This window comes from Nyctereutes procyonoides, unplaced genomic scaffold (genome assembly GCF_905146905.1).
Source record: "Nyctereutes procyonoides isolate TBG_1078 unplaced genomic scaffold, NYPRO_anot_genome, whole genome shotgun sequence".
Classification (NCBI taxonomy): domain Eukaryota; kingdom Metazoa; phylum Chordata; class Mammalia; order Carnivora; family Canidae; genus Nyctereutes; species Nyctereutes procyonoides.
Genome location: NW_026575131.1, coordinates 53111602 through 53123851, shown reverse-complemented (window position 1 = coordinate 53123851; position 12250 = coordinate 53111602). Strand labels below are relative to the sequence as shown.

The window sequence follows — 12250 nt, the reverse complement described above, 5'->3', positions numbered from 1 at the left end:
TTGCAAAATATAAAAATTTAAGATTAGTCTTTTTTGGGACACCTGGGTGGCTCAGCGGTTGAGTGTCTGTCTGCCTTTGGATCAGAGTGTGATCCCGGGTTCAGGGATCGAGTCCACATCAGGCTCCCTGTGAGAAGCCTGCTTTTCTCTCTACCTATGTCTCTGCCTCTCTCTCAGGAATAAATAAATCTTTTATAAGGGGGCGAGGGGATATTAGTCTTTCAGAGCAAAAATTTCTCAAAGTATTTAAAAAAGCAAGATACTAGAAAGGGCAGTAGCATGCTCAAGAATATCATTAATCAGGCTGACCCCCTGGATGCCAACAGCAACAGAGAACAAGGGGAAAACGGTGCCCACATGGAGTTCTAGTATCAGCACACCACAGAAATAACCAGCAAGTGGAGTTACCAAGGAAATGCCAAGACACTCAGAGCCATGCGGAAGTGGGGCATTCAAGCTGGAAAAGTTCATTTAGTTTTAAATACCCATTTTTTTAAGAAGTGTATTAATGAAAAGATATTCCCAAAATGTTTACAACACTCATCACTGGGTAGTGAAATTGCTGATATTTACTTACTTTATAATTTTCCAAATATTTATGAGTACATGTGTATAGCTTAGTAAGCACTTGTTAGATTTGGAGGTAGTATACCTTTTATCAGGTATTTACTTTTATGAATTTACAATTTTACAGTATTTAAAACAAAGGCCCCAAATTACATGGAATTATAATAACAACAATGGCTAATGCTTACATATAGCACTTATACAAATACTTTTTTCTATGCATTAACTCATTTACAACAACCCTATGAAGTAGGTACCATTATAACCCCGTATTACAATATGGAAAACAGAGAGGTTCAGTAACTTGCCAAATGTCACACGCTAGGAAGAGACAGAGCTGGTTCCCACCCAGGCAGTCTATTTTAGAGCCCATGCTTTTCACCACTACACTCTTACTATCCCCAGTAATAACAACCTATTCTAAAAATCAAAACATCAAAACTAAGCGTTTCCTACCTCCTCCCTGCTTTGCAATGATCTCTCCTCTCTTCAGTGCATTACTTAGGATTTCTAAGGAAATCAGGAAGAAAAAAAAATTAGCCAAATTTCTCTACGATAACAGAAATTTGTTTAATACAGATTCCAGAATAAGAATATTACTAATTTAAAAATAAAACAAGGAAAGGGGGGAGGGATTAAGAAATACACATATAGACAGGATCATTTTACTGGAAAACCGTAAGAGTCCTTGATGATGGGTCATGATTCTAGGTTCCCATGTAGCTCCAGAGTCTGAGGCTCAGTTGGCAAGACCATCTGGGAATGCGCCCAGCAGAGCTAAGTAAAGAGCCAGTGTGCACCAATGAATTGAACTGCGAACATCAGAGCAAGAATGGGGGTGGGGGGTAGCATAGTTTTCTAAAGCTGATCCACACCCTCAGTACTCAAACTGAAGCCTGCACACACCCACCAGATTCGATCAACAACTCACTGTTATCTCTTAGCAAACTCAAGCTATGGCTATACTGTCAAAGTCCTGAAAACCAGCAACAATTGCATGCAGTGCTGAAGTATGACCTTACCAACAAGTCATGCACGGAAAAGACTCCAGCAGGTGGAGCCCACCAGCCCCACCTGGAAGGAGCTGGGTGTGACAGTGACAGACAAAGCTTTAAGAAAATAAAAACCCTACCACACAACACTTCTTCTCAAATAGAAAACACTGTTGCTTATTTGCCAACAATTAATCCAAACCTCTTTCAAGTTTGTTTAAAGCTATGTGGTTAGCGTTAGCTTTTAAGTTTCTTCTCAGCCTTCCCCTGTGTAAAGACATTTGTACCCACTCCCCTCTACAGTCCCAAAGTGTGCTCAGCAATATGGACAAACAGCCACAGAATACATCTCATTTTATGACTAAGACCACAGAGATTAACCCCACCCCCACAGCTGTTTCTGGCACTACAACTACCTGCGCTAAAGGACAGATGTGGGAAAGCATACCTAGAAACAACAGCCCTCCTCCAGCCTGCAAGCAGTACAGGGCTTGCTTATTCTCCCATGACACCTGAGGTCCTGCTCAGCATACCCAAGCCCAGCTTCACTTTCCTAAATCAGCACTTAGATCAAAATATTCCTCACAAAAGCTTCACGATCGGCGCACCACTGATTTGAAAAGAAAAGAAAAATCCTTTATTGGGTATTCACAGACCTCTCTGCTCTGACTCTGAACTTGAATCTGTTCTTCCTGCCCCAGGTAGACCCTCATGTCCAGGCCTCTGCACATGATGCTGTTTGGCCCTCTCTATCTGCCAGTATATTCTCTAAGTTATGCTGAACCCTCTTGGACACCCAGCCCCATCCAGCTTAAACTGTACCTCCTGCCCAGTCTTCTTGCATTCCTGCTTGGATCCAGTGCTCTCTGAGCAGAACATTTCTATCAGCCATGTAGAGCACTGCTTTTTCCAAATCTTAACAGAGAGAAAATAGATCACCTTTGTGTATTGCTCACATGGCTCCCAAAGGCCTAGGAACCAACATTTCCACCAGCACTCTCACTAGGCCTCTGGTGCTGCCCTGTGCCACTGAGCATCATCTATCTCCTCGGCTGCACCACCTCCTTCAAGATCAAGGACCACATTATCTACATCCCTGCACCACCAAGCACAGTGGCTGCCAGAAACAAGGGCAAAGATCTACTGCCTTGATAGTAGAGAAGGGACACTGAATGGGGAGACACTAGAGCAAAAGGAACCAAAACGATTCAACTTTCAAGTGAAAAACAGAGAAATCAAGAACTGAATAAACAAATCAAAAAACCCATCTAGGCCACACACACACACACACACACACACACACACATAAAAAAAGACCATCCAGGCCAACTGGTATGAAACACCACCTTAAACTTAGACACCTTTTTACTAAATTGTGCCTATCACAAGTAGCAGCAGGGAATTCCAGAACAAAGCCCTGTTCTCTTGCCCATGTCACTTTGGGAGGTCACAGGACAAAGAAATACAATAGTCTCAATCAGAGGAAGTGGCAAAGTAGCAGGAGAAAGCAAGCCCTACAGATGATATTTCAGGTTGGGACTAGAGGAGTTACCACCTGTTGCCATGAGAAATACTGACCTCACCAGATCTACCTCTTGTGCCACTCCACGAACCAGGACAAGGCCTCCAGCCTCACCACAGAGGTTGAGAGGCACCACAGACCAGTGAAAGATTAAAGGCCTAAGGCAGGAAGAAATCCCTATGGAAGCAAAGCATATGGCCATCTTGTTCTTCTCACCCTCAGTATCCACAAATTGCTATTCGCAACCAAATGACAAGTTTTTAAATATTTTCAAAAATATTCTGCCATTCCAGGACACAAAAACAAAGTCAGTCATAAACAAGAAACTTTTAGCTGATCCAGTCACATACAAATTTATGAACTCATCCCTAGAATTCTAAAGCTTTGGAATACTCTAGAATAAAGCTAGTCAGTCGTATCTAACAAGTAAAAGAAAAAAAATGTAAATCTTCACTACCAGCATAGTAAGACACAAAAAGGTCCTTCCAGGTACCTAACTGCCAGTAGGGAAAAAGAGAAAAACAAGTCTCCAGTTCCTGATTTTCATGGAGGACACAACATGAAGATGGGAATCCTACAGATAGTTTACAGAAGCATCTGTCTCACTGACAAGCCAGATGATGAATCTTTCCAGGACGTTTGTAAATTCTAAGAATATATCTAATACAAACTACACAAGAGGGCTTAAAACCTTCCCAACTTAATGGGTCCCCCAAAGTCAGAGGCTGAGCACTCTGAGGCGGTCCCATGGAAGCTTCACATCTGTACAGAATGAGAAGCAGGTAAGGATGGGGCAGAGTATGGATCCACACTCCAAAGCGCCTTTGAGAGAAACTGAAGAGCCCAAAACTGGACAACCTCTTTGCACCATACTAATGAAGAATTAAGCTGGCAGATTCTCAGAAACGTCTAAATTCAAAAAGAGGGGGGAGAGAGACATTCCTTGAGAAGAAACCACTTTGCAATCTAACCAAAATTGAAAACAAGAGATCCTCTGCACTTAGGCCCAATCCTCCAGGCCTTCCAGCATCAGAAAATCCCCCCCAGTTTCCTGGGGCCTCTTCTAAAGGCACCAGCAAACACACCATGCCAACTGTTAGACTATCACAGTGCCCTGGACAAGGGGACTCACACCCCATTCAGCAGGGCCTCAGAAACCTCCACCACTCCAGAGAGCCAGTGCTGTGTAAACGCAGCAGTTTGAATTCCCACAGCAAACACCTTATACCAAGGCAACCAAAGAAGCCACCTGAAAAAAACTAAAGAAAAATTGATACCAATAAAAAATTCAAGGTCCAGAGTTTTTACATAGGTCTATTTTTTAAAAGACTTTGGAAAAACAGCTGACTTTGCCTAAGAGAGAACCCCTGACCTGAGGGTGAGCCCCACCCACAAGGGGCTTTCTTACCCATTCCTCTGCCAAGGGGCTCGCCAAAGCTTCGAGACATTCCCATCTTGTTTCTGGCAAAGTCTCTCTCAAATCCTCCACCCATGCCACGCTCCATCTCTGTGGAGAAAAATATTACCCTAGGCCTTTCCAGGAATACCACTGTGTTTTAGACATGATAAATAACTACAGGCACGCAACAGCCACCACCAAATCAGCATGTTCACTCTTTCTACGAGGAACCATCATTCGTCCTTTATTCCTTAAAAAAGTCACTTCGAGTCAATCCCTAAAAACTATCTACCTTTAGTCCATTAAGGACTGACCAACGTCCACTCTAAGCCTCACTTGTATGGTATACCAGTACCTACTCCTACAGCAAATGGCATGGGCACATGCTGAGTCAAGGGCAGGCTGCAGCAGCAGCTACCACCTCCCCGCCCCGCCTGGGGCTTTCCATGTGCTTGTAGTTCATAGAATCCTCCCAACAGCCTGCATACCTGTATTCTCCCTCCAACATCACTGCCCCCATACAAAGAAAGGGAGGCTCAAAGGACTTAGTAACTTGACCAAGGTCACATGCCTGGCAAGGGGTGAGGCAAAGGTTAGAACCTAAACCCAATGCAAGAATCCATACTCTACTAACACAAGCATATCCGCACAGAATATAGAAACATGCCTGCATATAATAGGTCTTCCCTACTAACAGAAGTAGTTTCCTCTACACAAGGATGTTGTTAACTTTGTTAATTTTTCCTATGCTGACAGCAGGACTTAAATTTTATAACGTCTTTTAAAAGCTAAGGTCTTAGTTTCTATGGGGAAAGCCTTTGATGATCTCATCACCGGCTACTTCTTTCCTCTAAAGCAAGACTTAAGATGTGTAGCACACTGTGTCTCCCTCCTGAACTGAGAGGGCCTTGAAAAATCTAATGTTGCTCCTTAAAAATCAAGGTAAACAGGTGCTATATAATGATCACCTTTACTTGTACAACTACCAAAAATGGTTATCTACAGATCAAGTCCCTATACTTTCAATGAAGTGAACAAGTCTACCAAATGCAGGCTAGAATTATGAATTAATTAGAAAATGCCAGCAGAAGGGTGCTTGGGTGGCTCAGTCTGTTAAGCATCTGCCTTCAGCTCAGGTCACAATCTCGGGGTGCTGGGATCGAGCCCAGCAGCAGGCTCCCTGTTCAGCAGGGAGTCTGCTTCTCCCTCTCCCCCCCACCTCGTGCTCACTCTAATAAATAAAAATGAATGAATGAATGAATGAATGAAGAGAGAGAAAGAAGAAAGAAAGAAAGAAAGAAAGAAAGAAAGAAAGAAAGAAAGAAAGAAAGAAAGAAAGAAAGAAAGAAAGAAAGAAAGAAACGAAAAGATTTTAGCAACTGGTGAACTTGCTTTTCAGTTTGAATTGACCCAACTGAATCTCAGGTTGGCAGTGTGCCATCTGCTGAAAATGTAACTAACTTGCACAAGCCTGCATGGGGTAGGCAGAAGAAAAATCTAAAATCTCAGAGTGGTACTATAATGGACAATGCTCTGCTGTGCTCCTTTAATCCCTATCATAAGGGCATAAAAGGCGGCAGCACTTTGCCCCCTTGAGATAAGGAAGTCCTATATAGGCAGCAAAGGCCTCAAAACTCATCTTCCCAAACAAAAACAAAACAAAAAACAAAACTCATTTTCCCAACTGTCAACAGGCTCTACAGTTCAGGGAGCCCTCTGTGAATTCCAATGTACTACCCAAGAATTCCAACGTACTATGAGAAAGAGAGAGAGAGAGAGAGAGAATTTCCTTGTCAAATATTATACCACATCATTCTTTGGTATTTGATGAGTTTTTAATTTATAATTTTTAATAGCCATCCTATAGGACTTGACCTCTACTGCTGACTGACTGACCCTGAGATTCTGATTTCTAATCAGTCTGGTGTCAGCACCTCCAACCATAGTAGATGCATTATGGTCACCAATTAAACACTAAATTAAATCAAAACATCTTTATCAACTTTCCCCCTGATAAAGTTGATTGCACTCAGAACACAGCTCAAGTGGAAGAAGTCCCTATTCTCTACTTCAGAGGATGATGAGGGAAGACCTGTATCTGAGAACATCTAAGAATACTGCATCAGAACACATCCTCCCACTGTAGCTCTCCATGAGAATCAGCACTTTGAACCTTTGGTCAACAGGCCCATAACTGTGACTGCTGCATTCCACCTGCCAGATTATCAAGGACTTTGCTCATACTACTCAGCACAGCCCCACCCCCTCTTCATCCATTTCTAAATCACATCACTCCACTCCTCAGCAACTCCAACTCCTAATGACTCATCAATTTTGAGCAAACACTCTACCAAGCCAGATTCCTCCAACTCTTTTTATTAGAATTCCTATACACATCACGAGCTACAGGCCAGCCAGAAAGCACACTGGAAATGCAGACCTTTGTCCCTTCATTCCTGACTAATAGTGAGGACTTCCCTACAGCTCTTTATCATCTAAAACAAGGCAACCCTCCCCCATTAAGAAGGGCAGTTTATTCATCAGAATTTTCCTTCTTTCCAGCTGACAATTAAGGTCTATCCTAGTAGGATTCTCACTTGCTCTACTCTCTCTTCAACACTAAAGGATACTGCAGGTTAGCAAAGAAACATTTAAATGCAAATCTTTAATGACTTTCCATCTCAGAGAAGCTTATGTGTATAAGGAAAGCTATATCCCCACAGGTGAGGTGTCAAGGAGTAAACCAACCCCAGAGGATTTTCAGAAAGACGGAAGGGTTCCCCAAGGCCCTAATCAGGAGGGGCTGAAGCCCATGCTGGAGGCAGTTCTAAAAGGCAGAATTACAGTGTAATTAAAAGCCAGGCTCTGGAGCCAGATAGCCAGGATCCATATCCCAGTATTACTAGCCATGTGACCTTAGGCAAGTCACTCTCTGGGCCTCAGTTTCTGATGAAATGATAAAAGTACCTACAAATCACGTGGTTCTTGCAAGGACTAAATGAACACACTATTATATTTCTATTAAGGGGTTGAGAAGGCTATAAGATCTGTATGATAGCACACCAAAACTCCCACTATATAAATGCTAAATTAAATCAATGTCTCTGCTCACAACTCAAGAGCAGATGAGAGCAGATGATCAAGAACTGATGTAGTCCAGCACTCCAGGGGATATATGAATTTGATCAAAAACTCCAAAGAAACTAAAAAAACTAATCCCTTACACTTAAAGACAATTTTAAAGTGAGAAAGATACCTTTAAAGTGAGCAAAATACAACCACACTTATCTACAGGATGCTTGCTAGTGCTAGAGACAATGAAAAAGTTTTATTATTTTATTGGGTAATTATGGGGGAATTCAGAACACGGGACATACATTTAGTGACTAACAGGATTAACACTTACCTACTAGGAAGTCTAGCTGCTGAAATACAAATGTGATTTTAATAACATCTAAGGCAATTCAAAGACATCTAATTAAATAGAAAAATGGAAGGGGCAAATCATTCATTAAAAAAGGGTTTGTTGCCTCAAGGTCACCCAAGAGTCAACAGCCAGTAGGGGGCAGGTTTAAGCAGAAAGAAAACACAAGTCTCACCATTTATTCTGCCCATGTTCATCCCAGATCCAAATCGACCCATGTTTTCCATACCGCCACCAAAAGGTCCCTCCATGCCTGCAAGAGATATTCACATTTGAGCACCATTTCAATGAGACTGTTTACACTCATCGGAAAAAGAAAGATATTTTCAGGAGTTTCATCTTGGGCATTTTCTGACAGGAACTTCCTTACCAAGTGTAAGGACTTTAGGAATAAAAATGCTACTGCCCTTGCTAAAATCACCGTCTTCAAAAAGCTAATCTGATCCAACCCCCTCAACAGACAAGCAAAGAGAGGCCCAGAGAGATGGAGTGATTTGCCCAAGGTCACAGAGCTAGTTAGTGAGAAAGCCAGAACCAAAAGCCAAGATACCCACTGGATAGACTGACAGGTAAAATTAATTTCTAGACTCCAACTTTTTGGAAATCAAAGCAAGAATTCATGCAAGGCTTAAGGGAAAAGAAAGAGGAAAAGTGAGAGAAAACCATACCTAAAAGTGATTATATTTGTACTTCATTTTAAATCTCTTACCTCCCATTTTATTTATTCCAAATCCTATGCCTTCCATTCCCATTCCTTAAAAAGAAAAAGTCAATGCAAACTAAAATTATGTCAAAGCAGTAACGTTTGAACTTAAAAAGCACAAGAAATTCCAAATCAGCAAATGAACAAAAAATATTCCTGATTATGAACATATTTTAATTGTAAAAGAAAAGGAGGATGGAGAGGGCTCTCCCATATCACCTTTCAAACTATCGCATCCCAAGAAACTATGTCTTTAACAAAATAATCACCATGTGACTCAAAATTCTCTAGGGCCCACATACAGTTTTAACAAAAAATCAAGTCAGGGCATTTAAACATGATATATAATTACTGGATACAAACTGAGGAATACTCTTTTTTTAGAAGTTCATTTTAGGGAATATAAGTCTTAAAATTTCCTTTGAAGATAAAATTCTCTAAAAAGCAGTTCTTAAAAACACTTGAGGCTTCCCTCCCCGCCACCCCAAACTTTCTTCTTTGGTGTGTGTGGGGGGGTGGGTGGGCGGTAAACTGATAGGGCCATATTCCAAGAAGGCCCAGGGCATAGAGGTCAGCCCAGAGTTTAATGTGGGGAGAGATAAGGGACAGGCAGAACTAACGGTAGCAGGGTGAAGGGACATCCATCCTGCAATTCAAAGGATTTTAAGAGAGCTCTAACTCTGTAGTCATAAAAATGAAGTAGTTCCTAATAGTATATAAATGTCTCCTGCCTAGAATGAAAATGCTTAACAGCAAAGTTTAAAGCATATTCTCCACAAAGCTCTCATTCATTAGCTACTTCTTATCTTTTTGAACAAAGACAACTCTGAACACCAGGTCTTTGTGGCCTGTGACAGCTACGTTGTCATGCAATGAGGGCCTCTGTGCCTTTTTATATCCATCAATGCCCTTACCCTAGTCTAGGAGCCGTTAACACCAGGCAATGGCCCAAAGGGTGTCTGGGTAACAGACTGTGGCAGTGCTATGGTCTGATGGTCAGGAGACCTACATTCTCTGTCACTAACTGATAGTGTGACCTTGAGCAAGACCAACTCTCTGGCCTGCCTCCTTTTATCAAATAGCTTAACTAAGCTCGGAAGGTCATCCAAGGATAAAATGCAAACGTATGGTAACCTTAGAAAAAAGGATTCAAGTCAGTAAAAATACAAAATATTGCTTTTATCAAAATGAATCAAATGAATGAGGGAATTCTGCCCCAAATAAATCTTTATTCCATTTGAAGTACTTAATGTCTAATTATTCTAGTAGTTCACTTGAGTCACTAACTTCCCCAGAAATCTCCAAAGTACACTGTAGTTCTCACCTGCGGGTCCTATGTTTCCCATGCCAATGCCTTTATTCAGGTGATTGGCATCAATAGGCTGTCCTCCTGGGCCTAACCCCATGCCAATACCACCAAGTCCATCTGAAAAGAAAAGAGAAAGTTGGAACTGTAGATTAGACTTAGAAAAGCATATCCTTCCAAGGCAAAAAGTCTTTGTTTACTGTGTTGTAAATGTCACACTCCATTCCCATCCATCCACTTCCACAAGCAAACCTAGGGCCTAATTCGAAATTCAACACTGGTACATTTGGGAGCTATCCCTTTCAAGATGTAACTTGTCTCTCTCTCTTTTTTTTTTTTTTAAGATTTTATTTATTTATTTGACAGAGAAGGGGGCAAGCACAAGCCAGGGGAGCAGCAGGTTCCCTGAGGAGCAGGGAATAGGATGCAAGGCTCAGAGCTCATCCCAGGACCATGACCTGACTTGAGGTGAAGGCAGAACTTAATTAACTGAGCCACTGAGCCACCCAGGCACCCATCAAGGCATAACTTTTCATATGCAATTAGATTTGAGTTTGTGATATATATAAAACAAAGACAAGTTAAAAAAAAAAAAAAACAGGCCTCTTAAAAATTACAGAAAATTACGAACTCACATGTAAAAATCATGGACATTTATTTACTTCCTGTATCTCAAACTGAGAAACACCTGATTATAAAAGACAATTAACATCAGGTGGCCAGCAGCGCAAATATACCTAATCTCCACCTCCCAACCTGGTACCCCAAAAGACTTTTCCCAAGAAAAAGCAATGCTATAAACCAGCCAATTAACACTGGGCATACACTGTTCTCTGACTCCACTGTGGGCTGTTTTCAAAACAGTGAAGCTCGTGTATCTTCTGCCCAGAAAGCTTCCTAATCTGTGGGGATCAATATACACAGTTCACTCTCAACTCCATGCTCCACAAGGCAGGGATATTAATAGAGACTGGTCTCAAAATAGCCAACAAGACCTGATAGTGTAAGACATTTGTGATGCTCTGAGTGACCGCGGTCTGAGGCTTAAACCAAGATCAGGTAAAATATTTTTAAATGGGAACCAAATACTTGTAAATGGGAACCAAAACAAAACAACAAACCCTGATACCAAGGGGGCCTGGGTGGCAAGGTCATGATCCCAGGATCCTAGGATCCTAGGATTCTGCTCCCTGCTCAGCAGGGAACCTACTTCTTTCTCCCTCTGCTCCTCTCCCTTCCCCTGCTCTCTCTCACACACAGGCTTTCTCTCTCTCAAATACATAAATAAAAAATCTGGGCAGCCCGGGTGGCTCAGTGGTTTAGCTCCACCTTTGGCCCAGGGCCTGATCCTGGAGACCCGGGATCGATTCCCATGTCAGGCTCCCTGCATGGAGCCTGCTTCTCCCTCTGCCTGTGTCTCTGCCTCTTTCTCTTTCTGTGCATCTCTCATGAATAAATAAATAAAATCTTAAAAACAAAAATCTTAAAAAAACATACACACAAAGAAACCCTGATACCAGTTCCCAGATATTTAATCTGTTTAATGGCCCTGTGTTTTTAAATTGCATAGAAACAGCAGCAAGAGATCACCAAGGTTACTTACTCCCCAAGGCTGCCTCTGAAATGTGGTGGGAGACCAAAAGCCATGGATAATGGACTCCCTAGGGTCCAGTGTGTGCCAGCCAAGGCTCCCAAATAGCCCTCATCCCACCTCCTCCAGGCACAAAAGTCAACAAGAGCCATCACCTTGATCCTGGGTTACCAATGCCAAGTGGTCACATTCATTAGGACAAAGAACTATGATCTTTCTCTAAAAAAATGTTAATTTTCAACAGATAAGCCACGTTCTACTCTTAAAGCCACTGACCTCCCCTCAAAGTCCACCTCCATTATGCTTCCATAATGTTAAACCAAAAAGGCATTCATTTTAGTGTTCTAGTCTAGGCTCCCATTCAATTCAATCTAATGCTGGGCCTTAGGCTTGACCTCCTCCAAAACCCAGACATTCCCTGGCCCTCAGAACAGACCCACTCCACCAGCATCACCTAGTATAAGTTCTCCCAAACACAGTACAAGCAAGGCCCCCTTCTCCTGTCACCTAACTCCCAGGCTTCCGTGTGACTCCCTGGCCCTCCCACTGCTGCCTATGCTCAGGCTTGTCTCAGTCCTGTGGGCTTGCCAGAAAACATGCCTAGAGCTTCACTCATACGCACTATTTCCATCTGTGAGGTGATTAGTCACCTAGCCTTCCCTGTCACAGGACAGACTCCCCCTATATAAAAATCTGGATGGGGAATCTCTGGGTGGCGCAGCGGTTTGGCGCCTGCCTTTGGCCCA

General features: G+C 42.3%; 1 protein-coding gene across 6 annotated transcripts in view; it reads right to left on the bottom strand.

The window, feature by feature from the left end:
- The window catches only part of HNRNPM (heterogeneous nuclear ribonucleoprotein M), a 42074-nt gene that overhangs the window by 4631 nt on the left and 25193 nt on the right, over positions 1-12250 (bottom strand). For 3 of the 6 annotated variants that reach the window (XM_055342865.1, XM_055342866.1, XM_055342868.1), the window contains 5 exons: positions 9932-10033; positions 8614-8658; positions 8080-8157; positions 4490-4588; positions 1024-1077 (listed from right to left, as the gene is read on the bottom strand). In XM_055342865.1, coding sequence (XP_055198840.1) covers positions 1024-1077; positions 4490-4588; positions 8080-8157; positions 8614-8658; positions 9932-10033 — 378 coding nt within the window. The remainder of the gene's footprint in view (positions 1-1023; positions 1078-4489; positions 4589-8079; positions 8158-8613; positions 8659-9931; positions 10034-12250) is intronic. The other 3 variants (XM_055342870.1, XM_055342871.1, XM_055342869.1) reach the window with 2 other exon arrangements.